General features: G+C 37.7%; 1 protein-coding gene across 1 annotated transcript; it reads left to right on the top strand.

The window, feature by feature from the left end:
• The first annotated feature begins 12,790 nt into the window (after positions 1 to 12,790).
• Positions 12,791 to 15,011, top strand: LOC136846429 (loricrin-like). The gene is made up of 2 exons (XM_067117211.1): positions 12,791 to 12,928; positions 13,822 to 15,011. Exons 1-2 carry the CDS (start codon positions 12,911 to 12,913, stop codon positions 14,851 to 14,853), a joined length of 1,050 nt encoding a protein of 349 aa, XP_066973312.1. The 5' UTR covers positions 12,791 to 12,910; the 3' UTR covers positions 14,854 to 15,011.
• Positions 15,012 to 18,608: the final 3,597 nt, after the last annotated feature.

Below are 18,608 nucleotides of genomic sequence, written 5' to 3'. Positions count from 1 at the left end.
AGTTGTTGATCGTCTGGAGCAGATCAATACCTGATATCTCCGTGAAGGGTCTTTGACATTTCCCGTGTGTAATGGCTGAGTGAACCGACTTCCATGTGGGTACGTTGCCCTTCAAATGGCATAGTCCGCAAGTCACTGGGGCGCAGTTGACCCGGCTAACCTTGATTGCCGTCAGACCTAAATCTTTATTTATACTGTAATGTTAGAATTACATCGAGGAGGAGGAGGGCATTATTTTGCCGCTTGAATATCTCTGAAGAAAATTTAACACATTATCTTTTGAGAAGAACCGAAGGTCAGAGCGGCCAACGAAAATGGGAACGAAAACGGAGGGAGAGATTTGAAGGGTGACTAAAGAATATCATACGCCCTGCGATATCGGAAGAATGTCAGTGTTATGGAGAATGTTTCCAGCCTAATATTATTTACCAGCGATGCAAGTACTCGTAGGCTGATACGGGGTCATCGATAGTAAATATCTTACGGGCATAAAAAGGAATACCAAAAGTATTATACTTAGCATTATTTAAGAGAAACAATGCATAATTTTACAACTTGGTAAACGATGCTCCAGGAAAGGAAAGGAATTTACATGCTGGTGTGGTTAATCTGTACCAGATATCAAAATGAGGTTTAATGAGTATTAAAGAACTTTTTTTTCCAAGTGCAGAACTAGCTCGCTTCCCTTAATAGCAAAAGCGTGACGACAACGTTTCCCTAGTTCTGACAGGTCTAGGCTTAACACCAAAGGTGCGTGAGCCCACCTGCGTGGAAAAACAAGATTCGCCCTCGGAGCAATGACCCCGGTCACAAATGAGGTCACAGCCCCGCCTTTTTCCTGCCAGGTGCAAATATTTTTTCTCGAGCGCCTGTGTGTTCGTTTACAGTGGCGTCCTAACAATGTTAGAATTCGACCAATGTGTAACACCACTCCTTCCGAAGATCGCTTACACACCTAAAGACGGAACCCCTGCGTGGTACATCTGCATATCATAGCCAGCATTTCTCTCATTGAACCCGATGTGCTTCATAAAGTAAGAGTAAATGTAATATCTGTTTTTCAAACAATGGGATGTATTTGGCCATTGTTGTTCACGAAAATATCTAGAGGATATTCTTTCAGGGTATTGTCTTCTTTACTGGGAATCTGGCCTACCTCCGAAATATTAGGTAAAATATTTATTCTTTTGAGTTTTTAAAAATTTACTTTCCCACCGTCTTAAACTTCAAACTGAACTGTTTACCAGAGTAAGAGTTGTGCATTTGCATAATTTAACAATAAACCGACCCACTTTCAACAACCTCTGATGAAACATCTAGAGTGAAGTCTCCCAGTGAGAATTCATCAATTTTACTCTCTCGCAAGGCTTCTTATTTCACCGAAATCACAAAGTAACAGTCAAGTAACCACGAAGCAATCACGATAAACACCTAAATGAAACGGAACAGGTAATACTTGGTTTTACTTTCGGCAGGAAAACCTGTTATAAGGGAAACATTGCTGGGAGTTGTGGTTGACAAATTTATTGATTTGAAGCGAAAGCATTTTCTTCTTCTTCTTCTTCTTCTTCTTCTTCTTCTTCTTCTTCTTCTTCTTATTTGTCTTCTCCTTCTTCTTATTCGTCTTCTCCTTCTTCTTCTTCTTCTTCTTCTTCTTCTTCTTCTTCTTCTTCTTCTTCTTCTTCAGGCAGGAAAGGCAGTCTTTTTTATTGTGGTATTAGGTCTTTGGTGAGGTGGGCCTTTTTTATTTCATAGAAAACGGAAATTAATTTTTGCTGATAAACCAAAACCTTTTTTGGTTTGAATACGAAAATTTATTTTGCTAAAAGACGAGTTTCTTTTGGGCTGGGAAAAAAAGGGGGGATTTCTTTTTTAGATACTTTACACCAGAAAGACAAACTTCTTACCGAAAAAAAGCCAAACTTTTTCCCGGGGAAAAAAAAACTATTGCTTGGAATACGCGAAGGTGGGGAAACGTCAGTGTGGTGAAACTTTAAAGTTTTAGGCACACATTCGGTACGATTTCATTCAACCTTAAGCCCTCCTGCCCTAGCTTTGAATGAGACCAAGTTACAGTGCTGAGGAGTTTACTAACTTACTTAAATGTACCATGAAGTCAAGAAACATTATATTCTTTCCAACAAAGTGCAGTTGAGAAACAATCAACTATATTTCCTGCACCAATTCTTTTTGGGTGATGCCACACGGGTTCACAAATACGCATTTAAAAAGTTTAACACATATAATTAATATTTAAAGGACACAACAATCATCCAAGTTACATTAAGAAGCAAGAAAACATTAACATATTACTGCAAAAATTGACAAAACGTTACGTTACTTCGATAGAGGAAAAACATAAATAGCCAAAAAAAAGGGGGGATTTCAGAATATTCTTATGAAGAAATTACTGCAATGACGACGACAGTTCACGAGGTGATGGGGCTGGATTTTACGAGAACTTCTTCTCTAACTTGCCTTTCTGGAGTTTGCTGCGAAACAGGCAGAGCTTCATGTTCCCACCCTGGAAGAAAACTCGGGAGCAGTACATTGGATAGCACAGTTGTCACATCTACAAAACTACAGGGTTACGTAACAAACCATCAACTAAAACACAAACATTAAGTTGTTTAATCGTAACCCAACATACAAAAAAAAAGGTTTCGTCCAGAAGGCAAGCTTAAACTACTGGCATGTGCCCTTACAACAAGAAAATAACATATACATTCTCCACAGGAAGAAGTTTGACAACACTGCAATCAGACGTCATTTAATTTTATAGAGATGGATAAATTTTGCGAAAAAGGTGTTTTACTACTTTAAATATCAATGTACTAATTTATACAAACTCATTGCTATAGTTAATATAATAAAAAGCTTCTTCTGTGGAGCAAAACAATCACATCAACGTATTTTTTCATAGAAACTGGGAAATACATCAAAATAAGTATTCAAGAAAACTAGGAAATTTTATTCAAGGGGAATAAATGGCAATTTTTTTGACATTCTCCCCCAAGAAAGAATCATAATTAGAAGTAATCACAACTGCACCCAGGAGCGAATTCAATTGAATAACGCTATGCAGCTGTGACCATCTTAACACATCAAAAATTTAAATCAAATATACATTTTAGAGTACATCCATAGAAATTAAATCCTTTCTCTCTTGATCACAGCGGATTGCTGCTGCACGCCGAGGTCTAGTACCACTCAGAGGCACACTATCTGGCTCCTGAGTTACGACACTATCAAATTCCCTCTCGGGTAATTCCAGAAGTACGAGCTTTGTGATTGATCTCATGTATAGTTTATTATTCACTCTCACTTCTACAGACCTAATCACACCATCAGACGATGGAAACAGCTGGGTAACCTTACCCAATGAGAGGAGGGATCTATAGCCTTTCCCCAGATGATCTTCTAAGTCTACCATCACTATGTCCCCAACTTTCACATTTGCAGAGAGATAATCACTAGAATTAAAATGTCTTTCTCTCAAGGACACTAAATAGTCTCTTTTCCAAGAGTTCTCAAATTTTCTAAGCACTGATGATAATCTAAAATATTGTTCTCTAAGATCACTTGAACTCATGAAATCTGGGTCATCAGTTGCTGAATTGTTAAGAGGAGGGGAAATACAAACATTTCGCCCATAAAGTAACATGGAGGAGTCAAAGCCTCACAATCTCGATCAGAGGAGAGATAAGTCAGTGGTCGAGAATTTATCACAGCTTGAAACTCAACAAGTAGAGTTCTCAACTCTTCAAAGGATACACGTTTGTGATATAAGGCTTTGGACAAACATCCCTTTAGAACACCAATAAGGCGTTCATAAAAGCCTCCAGACCAGGGGCTCGCGGTGTAATGAATTTCCAATTAACACAATTTCCTTCAAGGTATGACTTTACCTCTGGTTCATCCATAATTTCCTTCAGGAAATTATTAAATCAACAAAATTCCTACCATTGTCAGATATAATCAGACTCGGCAGAGAATGATATGCTACAAAGCGTCGAAAAGCCAGTAGGAAATCGGAAGCAGTCATGGAATGAGTCAATTCAAAATGAACTGCCCTGCTCGTAGTACAGGTAAATAGACATATAAAGACCTTCTCCTCCAAGCCAGTCTCATGATCAAAAACATTAATAGCACCAGTATAATCAACTCCTACTGATTGGAAAGATCTATCATATCTCACTCTTTCTGTGGGTAATGGTGGAGGAGGAGGCAAACACAACCGTTCTTCTTGGTTAACTTCTGACACAAAACACACTTTGACAGAATCGATTTGATAACTTGTCGTGCTTTCGGTACCCAAAAGTTTCTCTCAACAATACCAGTACAGAATTGACACCACAATGGTGATGATGTCTATGCAAATGTTCAACTATCAACACTGTTAAATAACTTCTGGAAGGCAATAACATTGGGCACTGAGTATCATAAGACATGGAAGCGTTTTTCATGCGACCCTGAGACCTAATTAGATTTTCCTCATCAACAAATAAGTTCAACTGATTACAGAAATTCTTAATATCCATGGACACTCCATGTGAATTCTTATCACAGAGGTACATTCTGGTAGTAGAAAAATGTTGCTTCTGTTCAAGGAGGACAAGTGCTTTCATTTCGTTAACAACAAACTTAGAACCTTTACTGCATTTATTAAGAAAAAGCAATATTGACCTCATGATACGTTTAAGCTTACTTAAATTACTGTAACGTGGGATGTCAATTAATGGGGTTGGAGGGTTAACAAACTTAGGTTCTGAAAGAATTTCATTAACATGCACAGTTTCTGTAGCTAAAGATTGGGGATAATCACCAGTTAAAAGCCATTTAGGGCCATTCCACCATAAGGAATTTTGCGCTAAATCTTTACTAGTACTACCTCTGGATAGAATATCAGCTGGATTATCCTTAGAGGGGGTATACCGTAGAGGAAACTTGAATTCATTAATTTCAGTGACTCTGTTTCGTACATAGGGAATTTTACTATTATTGTTCTTCACCCAACAAATAGAAACCATGGAGTCACTCCAGAGAGTGCAAGAACTCAATCTCAAATCATCATTCTGCATTAATCTTCCAGCAAGTTTCGCACCCAAGGACAAGGCTGTCAATTCCAAACGCGGAATAGTCTGTTTAGGGTTTGGTGCAACTTTACACTTACTGACCAGTAAATTGCTTACACTTCTCTTGAAATCAATCACATAGGCAGCAGCTCCATATGCCTTGTTAGAGGCATCACAAAATACATGTAAGTGGGAACCTTCAGGATGTACAACAAACCTAGGAAACTTTAAACTTTCTACATTTCTAATACACTTGCAAATTTCATCAAACCTTGAACATAATGATTCTGGCAAAGGGTCATCCCACCCGTAGTTACTCCACAAACATTTAAGAAAATATTTACCTCTCACCTGTATTGGTGACAATAATCCTAGAGGATCAAACATTCGAGCTATTACTGATAAGACCTTTCGCTTGGTTAAAGGTCCTTTATACTCACAATTTACTTCCTTCAGTGACATCTCATCTTGTGTTAGATACCACTCTAAACCCAAAACGTTCACTCTTTCTTTGATAACATCTATGGTTCTGTTAAACTCTGAATCATTACTGACCCATTCTTGTAGAGGCATATTAGCATCTTCAAGAATCTCATTTATTACTGGATACTCATCCATCAAGACTGACACATCCTTGTAAGTTTTACTAAAATTGTCTACATAGAAATTCTTCATCCGAGATGATGCAAGGGGATTATCATGTAAAGATAAATGATGCAAAAGGGTTTGCTGCAAGAGAAAGGGGAGCATGTAGCTCCAAAACAAACTACACAAAACCGGTAAGTTACAGTAGACTTCAAATCGGAGGGATCAGTTATCCATAGAAATCTGCAATAATCACGACAGTCAGGTGAAATGCCTATCCTTAAAAGGCTTTACTGATATCTGAAATCACAGCTACTGGGTTTGTACGGAAACTCAACAGGGCATCAAAAGTTTAGTAGTTAATGAGGGACCAGTTAATAAACAATCATTTAAGGAAAGTTCTCCTTTAGCCTTGGAAGAAGCATTAAAAACTATTCGAATGGGAGTTGTTTCTGAATCCTTCAATACAGCATGGTGGGGTAAATAATGCCCTATAATAGGGGAGCCTGAGGGAATTAATTCTATAAACCCAGACTGAACGTAATCTTGGATAATCTTATCATAATGAGCATACAAGGAGGGGTCAGATTCGAATCTATGTAGCGAGGAATTTAATTGACCAATGGCTATTCTATAGTTAACAGGCGGTCTACTTTCATCTTTAAATGGCAAGGACACTTCATACTTATTGTCAACCCTTTTTACTTTATCCTTAAAACACTTAACTGATTCTCTTTCTTCAGGACTAATTTCAGATTGACGAATACCAACACTTTCTAAATCCCATAATTTTCTAACTTCACAACAAGAATTAATAGGATTTCCTCTACTTCTATTCTTGAACAACATACATTTGATGTAGTAATCTCATTAGATTCTACATCGTCATAAGACCAACTAGGAAGAGGTCCAAAAATTAGTGCACCGCCAGAACTATTCAATATCTGTATTCCAGAGCAAATTTGACTGTTGTGAATGAATTTTCCATAGTAATCAGCTCCAATGACCAATTCTATACCATTCACTTCATCTGAATTTAAATCATTATCTGCTAATTTTATGCCTTTACTCGTCAAGAACGCAGCTGACTTACTTAAACCTGGAGAATAAATTCTGGAATTAACTCTATCGAATGCAATGGCATTAATGACAGTACGAATCTTACCTAGTCTCACCACAACTCTTACTATATTACAATTGACTTCCATGGCATCACTGCCAAATGGTTTTACCTTTAAGGCTACTGTTGCTATGGACGGTAGACTAAGCTTATGAGCTAATTCCTTTGCAATAAACGTTCTTTGTGCACCAGAATCAAAGAGTGCTCTCCCAAAGGAACGATGTCCATTCCCTGACACAATTACATTAGCAGTAGGAAGAGCAGTCGAAACAGAAATCTTATTAGTCTGAGAATGATCAGTACCCAAAGAAGCAGTCATAACTACTGGGGAATCACCTTTACTTACAGTACCTTTAGAATCATTATGAGATTTCCCAGAATTAACATTTGACTTACTAACATTAGTACTATTTACACTCAACTTTGGTGGAGCAGGATTAACAGGGTTTTCTGTTTTCTTACAAATCATTGGGTAATGAGGCCCATCACATATATTACATTTCGGTTTGTTTCTACATTCAGAGAATAAATGACCTCCTTTGAGGCAAGCAAAGCACAATCTTAAATATTTAACTCTGTCCCTTCTACTATCAATGGTTTTGAAAGTCTTACAATCGCGAGAGGCATGGTTCGATGAGCAAAACACACAATTATGGTAAGAACTACTATTACTAGGCTTACTGTTACTTTGTTGTGCTCTCTGCACGTTTTGCACATTTGAGGGAATCACTTTAGAATAGTTACCCTGATCACGTTTTCTCTTATTAGAATTCTCACCTTCGTAACAAAATTCCATTAATTCACAAACATATTTCAAACCTGAGGAAATTTGCTTTAAATCAAGAGACATACTATTATGTTTATTAGCTATAGCCTTACGTGTTTCAGGTGATAATTTCTCGCATATTATACTAGAGAAAATGGGGTTCATGGCCTCTACATCTAAATTCAATGTGTTCATTTGTAAGATAATCTTCTCATATTCCAATTTGAACGTGTTCAAATCCTCTATTGTATGACTGGGAGGGACTAAATGCGTTAACTTGGACATAAGTCTACGTTTCAATTTGTCCTTATTATCATACTTCTCCTTAAGGGTCTGAATAGCTACTGAATAATTGGCATTAGTGACAGGCAAACCTTCTATGGCTTTAAAGGCGTTATCCTTTAAACTAGCTCTGAGGGTAGAAAACTTAATCACATTGGAAATATCCATACGATCGTGAACTAAACTGTTAAATATATCCCAAAATGCAAGCCATTGTTCTTCCCCACCGCTAAATTCAGGTATCTTAATTGCTGGGAGTTTAGGGGGAGGGAGAGGGTTAATGGGAGCCGAAGGAGGAGGCAAAGCGGGCTGTTGATTTATATCTCCCGTGCCAATCTCGCTCATAGTTTTCTGTGCAGTAGCAATAGCTTTCCTTACACATCTAGTTATTGCTCTATAACTTCTACATAAACTATCATATTCACTATCCTGTGAAATAATCGTCACATTCTGTGACCAACTATCTTCAAAACGTCGTAGACCCTCAATAAGACAACGTTCATACATTACAAGGGTCGATTTTGGTGTATCAGTATCACCAATGCAGTTATCTGTCTCATCAAGCAAATCTTGTAAGGAAATAATTTCCCTTTCAATAACTACCTAATCTTGGAATCCATTTTCTTGTTAATGGATCAATAAGAAACTTGCTCAAATATCAAAAATGTATGGCAAATTATCTAAACCCGATTGAAAATATAACTAATCTTATTCATAGGTCGAATAACATTCACTGAATGATAGATAATTTGACCACGTGCTCTTCATCACTTCACAAAATACATCTGGTCACGAAAACCTAAGTTCAAAATAGCTACGAAATTCAACAAGAATTTCTTTACAGAGTGATCACTAAATACGAACAATAATGTTCCATAAACAATAGATTACTTGGCAAAACACTCCAAGTAATTCAATACCTTACCCTGCTCACCAAATAACTTTGGACACGTGCCAGCTACACTAAAATGACTTTATAGCCATCCATCACCAACGTGAACTTTATCGTAAATTATCTTTAACATCCAAAAATTCCTTTGTGAATCGTTATGGCATCCGGTTCGTTCGAAGGACCAAAGCAAAGTACTACTATAACTAGCAAAGAATGTGGTGAAACTTTAAAGTTTTAGGCACACATTCGGTACGATTTCATTCAACCTTAAGCCCTCCTGCCCTAGCTTTGAATGAGACCAAGTTACAGTGCTGAGGAGTTTACTAACTTACTTAAATGTACCATGAAGTCAAGAAACATTATATTCTTTCCAACAAAGTGCAGTTGAGAAACAATCAACTATATTTCCTGCACCAATTCTTTTTGGGTGATGCCACACGGGTTCACAAATACGCATTTAAAAAGTTTAACACATATAATTAATATTTAAAGGACACAACAATCATCCAAGTTACATTAAGAAGCAAGAAAACATTAACATATTACTGCAAAAATTGACAAAACGTTACGTTACTTCGATAGAGGAAAAACATAAATAGCCAAAAAAGGGGGATTTCAGAATATTCTTATGAAGAAATTACTGCAATGACGACGACAGTTCACGAGGTGATGGGGCTGGATTTTACGAGAACTTCTTCTCTAACTTGCCTTTCTGGAGTTTGCTGCGAAACAGGCAGAGCTTCATGTTCCCACCCTGGAAGAAAACTCGGGAGCAGTACATTGGATAGCACAGTTGTCACATCTACAAAACTACAGGGTTACGTAACAAACCATCAACTAAAACACAAACATTAAGTTGTTTAATCGTAACCCAACATACAAAAAAAAAAAGGTTTCGTCCAGAAGGCAAGCTTAAACTACTGGCATGTGCCCTTACAACAAGAAAATAACATATACATTCTCCACAGGAAGAAGTTTGACAACACTGCAATCAGACGTCATTTAATTTTATAGAGATGGATAAATTTTGCGAAAAAGGTGTTTTACTACTTTAAATATCAATGTACTAATTTATACAAACTCATTGCTATAGTTAATATAATAAAAAGCTTCTTCTGTGGAGCAAAACAATCACATCAACGTATTTTTTCATAGAAACTGGGAAATACATCAAAATAAGTATTCAAGAAAACTAGGAAATTTTATTCAAGGGGAATAAATGGCAATTTTTTTGACAGTCAGCCCCACATTTCGAACTGTGAAGGATGAACTACAGATGAGGAGAGAAAGCAGGGTCGAGGTTCTTTTAACATATTTTGGGACTAAGGAATTGAAGACTATCAAATGCAAAGCGCTTTAGGGCGAATTCCTTTAAATCCCTTTGATGTGGGTAATGCTTCAGGTGCTTGTAGCTAATCGACTGCGTGGATAAGTCGGAGGTTTTCAACCTAGGGGTCGCCAGCCTTTTTTCTGGGGGTCGCGACGTCGTTCTTGAGTGACGGTATGTTTTAGCATCTTCCAACCTACGCCCTTATACAAACAACACCTGATCATCAGGCCAAAACACTCCATAATCTAACTTGTTTAATAGAAATAGTTATAATAATATCTTTTTAATACAAGTAGTAAATTTATTACAGTGCATTGCTATTTCTTTACTAGGACATTACATATGATTAAGGTTACCATACGTCCCGGTTTGGCCTGGATTCGTCCCGGATTTGAGGCCTTGTCCTGGCCGTCCCGGTCAGTCAGAAAAATGTCCCAGAATACGTAATTAGAAGGAAGATATTACGGAGTGTGATTGTGGCGGCAGTAGACAAACATAACTTTTTTTTTTTTTTTTAAAGACTACTGGATGAGAGAGTAGGGTGATTGTGAAGATCTGTGCACAGCAGTATACGGTTTCATTGCAGCAAAAGCAACAGTTGAGACAATTACGAGCAAAGAGGCTGAAAGCTAATCGGAGACTACCATCCTCTTATAGGCCTACAGAACGCATTTGATAGGATACCAAGAAAAGCAGTGGTTTGGTGCCTGAGAAAGAGGAAAGTGACAGAAAAATTGGTTAGGTCGGTTCAAATGAATGTAAATGTTTGAAGTTAAAGTTGGTTTACATTGAGGATCGGCACTTAGGCCTAGCCTATTTTTGTCTGCACTGATCATGAAGGTATTGAGTGAAGGGACTAGGAATGAAAATCTATTGGGAATTGTTATATATTGCAAAGAAGGGTAGAGAAGGTAAGAGAGTGGTGGAAATCTCTCGAAAGGGGTAGTATTGAAGGTAAATTTGGGTAAAACTGAGGTTTAACGGCGTCCAGCGAGCTGGAAGGTTGAATGTAGGATGAAAGAACAGCTTGTTGGAAATGAAGGGAGGTGGCAGAGACAGCGCTTGACTAAAGGATTCCAAATAAACTGAAAATAAAGATCTAAGAGGATGCTGGAGACATTACTCGTGAGAGGATAGATTGGGATAGTGGTAAGGACGAGGAAGGAGTATAGAAGGTGTAGATAGTACCTGTAGGATGCAGAAGGTCAAAAGATGGGAGGGAAAGGATTAGATTCAGTGATAAAGTGAGGGAGGATTTGGGAAAAGAAGGGTTAGTGGCTGAAGACGCTTTCAATAGGAAAGCTGCATCAAGGCAACCGACCCTTTGCATAGAGAATCTGGTGAAGAAGAAGAAGAAGAAGAAGAAGAAGAAGAAGAAGAAGAAGAAGAAGAAGAAGAAGAAGAAGAAGAAGAAGAAGAAGAAGAAGAAGAAGAGTTAATCTCTATAAACATTTCTTGTTTGCTTCTTTTATTGAACAAATAAATCTCTCTATTTAGTTATTTGTTCTTTCTATTGACTTCAAGGTGAGACAACTAAGCTCTTTTAAAGATTCTTCATCAGATTGTTAGAGTCTCTCTCTCTCTCTCTCTCTCTCTCTCTCTCTCTCTCTCTCTCTCTCTCTCTGCGTGCTCAGCTCAGATAGAATCTGCCTCTTTCAGGAATTCCTTGAAATAAGTCGATTATAATAATAATAATAATAATAATAATAATATTATTATTATTATTATTATTATTATTATTATTATTATTATTATTATTATTATTATTATTATTATTATGTCCAGGTCCAATGCTCTGCATTTTAATGCGTATTGTCTGAAGGCAATAATTTCGTTCTTTGCAGATAAGAAACAAGGGGGATTTTCTGTCTATTTGTCTTAATGCAACAGAATTCTGCATCCTTCTGTACTGACTTTGGCGACTTCTGCGAGGATTACAACATAAGGGATTTTCTGTCTATTTGCCTTGATGTAACAGAATTCTGCATCCTTCTGTACTGACTTTGGCGACTTCTGCAAACGCTCCAAAGCAATGTATGTAGAATGACGAAGCCTTATTACGAGTACCAGCTGTTATCTAAAGACATTCATTTCTCATACAGAGATGTTCAATCAATTACTACTGAATTTATATCAAGCGTTTCAAAAATAATAACTCTGGAACATTAATTTAGTGGCTCCATTGTCAACGTAGAAGTGTTGGTTATTTACCATTCTTTAACATCGTTCTTTGCTGAAATGATATTGCAAGTAACATGATCTTGAAGCAAATGTTTTGAGACGTAATATTACTCCAGGGGAGTTTTCAAAGCACAAGATGCACTAAATAAATACTTCGCAAGACGTAATTTTGAATAACGAAAGTGATATCCTTGCAAAACGCATTGATGATGACAACATTTGAAGAAAATGTTAATCAAAACAGTCACTGCGAATCAAAGAAAAATTTCCTTATGAACAAAAAAACTCTCACTTGGTGAGGCTTTTCTCAGCTGGCAACAAGAACTACAAATTGAGGAAAAAACCGAAGCCTGTTAATTCTTTTTATGTCTTCTGAAAACACGTCCTGACTTTCTCTACGAGAGAATCTTTCAGCAATGAGAACACTAGGAGTACCCAGGGAGGAGGAAGGTAAAGAGGAGGATTAGGAGGATACGGAGGAAGGAGGAGGAGGAAAAGTAGTAGTACTATGAAAGGGAAAGAGGGACATCCCCTCGAAGTGAAGGGTCCTGGAACATTGGGTATATAAATAGACAGTGGACTGGCCAGTGTCATCACACAACTCCATCTTCAGCCACTGCGAAAGGAGCCGTTCCAAAGGGAAATCCCGACTTATACTACTACGACCAATAGTACTACAATGAAGCAAACGGTGCTGGTGAGTACAGTGACTCTTCGAGACTAAGTGTCGATAATTATTACCATTACTAAAACTGCGTTTACAGTCTTGCTGTCAGTTACTGAATGAACGGAAACCAAACAGAAAATTTGTTCGTGTAATGGACACTCGATGTGATACTAGACTTCCAGCTCTTTTTGTCTATGACGTATATTTCCTCGCAAAAGAAATTTTATATTTCCGGAAATAATATACTATTAGCAAATATGACAGCTTGGAAATTCTGGAGCGTAATATATGTCTTACAGTGTGAAGACTTACGAGCTGACAAAATTATTTAGTATTTCGAATCCCGCTTGTGCAAATTCTTGTTAGAATTTGGTTTGGAGAAAATACACAAGCATGCAATCACATATAAATTCAATTTAACTTAATTTCTTTGTACACACACACACACACTCTCTCTCCAGAAACACTGCCGCCCCCAATTTCTTGTTATTTGGCGATATTATTATTATTATTATTATTATTATTGCTCCTCTTTTCCACTGCTCAAGAATAGTACATGGAGCAATAGATGAAAGGGTTGACCACAACAGTACGATTTTTAAGAAATGAAGCACTGTATTTTAACTTTCGAAGAAGACTCAAGCAATTATTATGATGGTTTTGTAGTACCCATATTGTAATGCTCTGTAATTCTCTCTAATTATTTGCATATGGTGGGAATTTCGTTTTAAAACTATCTCTAGATAACAATTTCATCCTTTTGCTTTGAAACAGTTATCCAACCGGTTCAGTTTATTGATTTTACTAGAATATTTTGTTTCAAAGTGCCCACTTTATCTCTAGATTCCTCACTTTCACCAGATGCATCCTTAAAGTGCAAGTGCTAGTGAATCTTAACACCACTGTGTTATTCGTGTTTACAGATACTTGTATCTCTGCTGGTGGCAGCAGAATCGTCCACGCTGCAAGGCTACAGTCTGCCTGGTCGCGGCACTTCTGGTGGATCATTGAGCTTTGGTACAGGAGGAGGGTCCTTTGGTTCCTCAGGAGTAGGAACTGGTGGTGGATCCTTTGTTTCGTCTGGAAGAAGTACTGGAGGAGGTTTTGTATCGTCCGGCTTTGGTAGTGGTGGAGGCTTCAGCAGTGGAGGTTTTTCAAGTGGAGGTGTTACCAGTGGAGGCTTTTCCAGTGGAGGGTTCTCGAGTGGAGGCTTCTCCAGTGGAGGCTCTTCCAGTGGAGGCTTCTCCAGCGGTGGAGGAGGAGGGTTCGGATCCTCCGGTTTTGGGAGTGGTGGATCCTTTGGTGGATCCTTCTCAGGCCATGGATCCATCTCTTGTGGGGATGGACAGGTCGCTCATGGAGGAAGCTGCGTAACTCCCCAAGTGGAACGCAATGTCTACGTCTACAATGTCCCAGCACAGCCCCAATCTGCTGGCCCTCGTCCTAACATCCCAGCACCTAAGGTCGAACACAACATCGTCTTCGTGCGTCTTCCAGAGGGCGGTGTAGGACAGGACCCTATTGTGGTTCCTCCACCCCAGCAGAAGAACGTCGTCTATGTCCTCAACAAGGGCACTGCAGCAGGTGGACAGAAGGTCATCCAAGTTCCAGCACCACCCAAGAGCCAGCCTGAAGTCTACTTTGTCAACGTCGGCGACGGCCAGAACCCAACTCTTCCAGGAGGTGTTGATCTCCAGAGTGCCCTCAGCAGCGCTGTCCACCAAGGAGTCGGTCAGGTCATTGGTGGTGGATCAGGAGGAGCGTTTGCCGGAGGCAGCTCTGGCGGTATTCCTGGAAGCGTCGGTGGTGGTTTTGGAGGGTCAGTCGGAGGTGGAAGCATTTCCGGAGGATTTAGAGGCCCTGTCAGCGGTGGAAGCTTTGGAACTTCCGGTGGCAGTGTTATCTCCGGTGGTGGTGGTTCCTCTACCCCAAGTGGTCTGTACACCCCTCCTTAAACGAGAGTATTATTTGACTCCTTTAATACTCAACTGAAAACTGACCCATTTCGTCTCTCTCACTGATGTTTGTTTGTTGATTAAAATTCTGTTTGAAGGCCTAAATACTACGCCTATAGCTAAAAATGAAATAATAATATATATGGTTAAAGCTGTTGATCTTTATCTAATATAATATACATCAAAAAGAGTCTCTTAATTTCCTATTTCATTGTTCTTTTACAACTGAATATATCCCTTCCTTCTTTGTACACTTCTCCTAATTCTCCCTTATGGTTTCCTTACCTTTATGGCTTCTATCGTTTATATTCTTCTGGTAAAGTCATAAAGACACCAAAGGTATAATAAATATAATAAAAAGACCAACTTGATGATTCACCATTCTGCTTAAAACCTTTTAGATGACAGTGAATCACTATCTGGTATTGTGGGGATAAATGAACATAGATAAACAGATAAATAAATCAATGAATGACTAATAAATAGATAATTAAGTAAATAAGCAGATAAGTAAATAGATAAATAGATAATTAATCACGGCTGATCGGTAACAGGGAAGAATTTGCATCTTGCTGAACAATTTAATGGAATGCACAGGCATGGTTGCTTATAAGTATGACTACTTAGAAGTAGGATTACATACCAGTATGATTACTTGCCAGTATGTTTTAACTTAGAAGTATGATTACTTAACAGTATGATTACTTGCCAGTATGTTAACTTAGAAGTATGATTACTTACCAGTATGATTACTTACAGGTATGATTACTGGCAAGTGTGATTACTTACAAGTGTGATTACTTACAATTATGGTTACTTAGAAGTATGATTACTTACCAGTGTGATTACTTATAAGTATGTTAACTTAGAATTATGATTTCTTACAAGTATGATTACTTACAAGTGTGATTACTTACCAGTATGATTACTTGCCAGTATGATTACTTATAAGTATGGCTATTTAGAAGTATGATTACTTACCAGTGTGATTACTTATAAGTATGTTAACTTAGAAGTATGATTACTTACAAATATGATTACCTACAAGTGTGATTACATACAAATGTGATTGTTTACCAGTATGATTACTTGCCAGTATGATTACTAATAAGTACGCTTACTTAGAAGTATGATTACTTAGAAGTATGATTACTTACAAGTACTATTACTTAAAAGTATGATTACTTGCAAGTATGATTACTTACAAGTGTGATTACTTACCAGTATGATTACTTGCCAGTATGATTACTTATACAGTAAGTATGTTTACTTAGAAGTATGATTACTTGTCAGTATGATTACTTGCCAGTAAGATTACTTACAAGTGTGATTACTTGCCAGTATAATTAATTACAAGTATGATTACTTAGAAGTATGATTATTTACATGTGTGACTGCTTACGAGAGAGTAGTAGCCAGACAGAATTCCTACTCCATGGCATCTATAAAAGAAAGTGTCATGTAAATAATGATATATATATATATATATATATATAGAGAGAGAGAGAGAGAGAGAGAGAGAGAGAGAGAGAGAGAGAGAGAGAGAGAGAGATACATATTATATATATATATATATATATATATATATATATATATATATATATATATATCTATATATATATCTATATATATATATATATATATATATATATATATATATATATATATATATATATATATATAATCAACACAATCACGTGTGGAACAGAAATAAATTTCTGACTCACATCAGGATCGAACCCAGATCTTTCAATTGAAAGGCAAATGCGCTGCCCACTAGTCCACACAAGTCTAAAATAAGTTGGAACCTGAGAGCAACTGCACCCAACGAATTGCCTGGGCAAGCTAACTGCTTGCATGCCAGCGAGTTTTCCCCAACTGCGTATATAAGTCAGAGGTTTTCAACCTGGGGGTCGCCAGCCGCTTTTCTGGGGGTCGTGACGTCGTTCTTGAGTGACGGTATGTTTTAGCTTCTTCCAACCTACGCCCTTATACAAACAGCACCTGATCATCAGGCCAAAACACTCCATAATCTAACTTGTTTAATAGAAATAGTTATAATAATATCTTTTTAATACAAGTAGCAAATTTATTACAGTGCATTGCTATTTCTGTACTAGGACATTACATATGATTTGGGTTACCATACATCCCGGTTTGGCCTGGATTCGTCCCGGATTTGAGGCCTTGTCCTGGCCGTCCCGGTCAGTCAGAAAAATGTCCCAGAATACGTAATTAGATGGAAGGTATTACGGAGTGTGATTGTGGCGGCAGCAGACAAACATAACTTTTTTTTTTTTTAAAGACTACTGGATGAGAGAGTAGGGTGATTGTGAAGATCTGTGCACAGCAATATACGGTTTCATTGCAGCAAAAGCAACAGTTGAGACAATTACGAGCAAAGAGGCTGAAAGCTAATCGGAGACTACCATCCTCTTATAGGCCTACAGAACGCATTTGATAGGATACCAAGAAAAGCAGTGGTTTGGTGCTTGAGAAAGAGGAAAGTGACAGAAAAATTGGTTAGGTCGGTTCAAATGAATGTAAATGTTTGAAGTTAAAGTTGGTTTACATCGAGGATCGGCACTTAGGCCTAGCCTATTTTTGTCTGCACTGATCATGAAGGCATTGAGTGAAGGGAATAGGAATGAAAATCTATTGGGAATTGTTATATATTGCAAAGAAGGGTAGAGAAGGTAAGAGAGTGGTGGAAATCTCTCGAAAGGGGTAGTATTGAAGGTAAATTTGGGTAAAACTGAAGTTTAACGGCGTCCAGCGAGCTGGAAGGTTGAATGTAGGATGAAAGAACAGCTTGTTGGAAATGAAGGGAGGTGGCAGAGACAGCGCTTGACTAAAGGATTCCAAATAAACTGAAAATAAAGATCTAAGAGGATGCTGGAGACATTACTCGTGAGAGGATAGATTGGGATAGTGGTAAGGACGAGGAAGGAGTATAGAAGGTGTAGATAGTACCTGTAGGATGCAGAAGGTCAAAAGATGGGAGGGAAAGGATTAGATTCAGTGATAAAGTGAGGGAGGATTTGGGAAAGAAGGGTTAAGTGGCTGAAGACGCTTTCAATAGGAAAGCTGCATCAAGGCAACCGACCCCTTTGCATAGAGAATCTGGTGAAGAAGAAGAAGAAGAAGAAGAAGAAGAAGAAGAAGAAGAAGAAGAAGAAGAAGAAGAAGAAGAAGAAGAAGAAACATTTCTTGTTTGCTTCTTTTATTGAACAAATAAATCTCTCTATTTAGTTATTTGTTCTTTCTATTGACTTCAAGGTGAGACAACTAAGCTCTTTTAAAGATTCTTCATCAGATTGTTAGAGTCTCTCTCTCTCTCTCTCTCTCTCTCTCTCTCTCTCTCTCTCTCTCTCTCTCTCTCTCTCTCTCTCTCTCTCTCTGCGTGCTCAGCTCAGATAGAATCTGCCTCTTTCAGGAATTCCTTGAAATAAGTCGATTATAATAATAATAATAATAATAATAATAATAATAATAATAATAATAATAATAATTATTATTATTATTATTATTATTATTATTATTATTATTATTATTATTATTATTATTATTATTATTATTATTATTATTATTATGATGTCCAGGTCCAGTGCTCTGCATTTTAATGCGTATTGTCTGAAGGCAATAATTTCGTTCTTTGCAGATAAGAAACAAGGGGGATTTTCTGTCTATTTGTCTTAATGCAACAGAATTCTGCATCCTTCTGTACTGACTTTGGCGACTTCTGCGAGGATTAC

Source organism: Macrobrachium rosenbergii, chromosome 15 (assembly GCF_040412425.1).
Source record: "Macrobrachium rosenbergii isolate ZJJX-2024 chromosome 15, ASM4041242v1, whole genome shotgun sequence".
In the NCBI taxonomy this organism is placed as follows: Eukaryota; Metazoa; Arthropoda; class Malacostraca; order Decapoda; family Palaemonidae; genus Macrobrachium; species Macrobrachium rosenbergii.
Note: the sequence above shows the minus strand (reverse complement) of the source record. Positions and strands in the feature narration are given on the sequence as shown.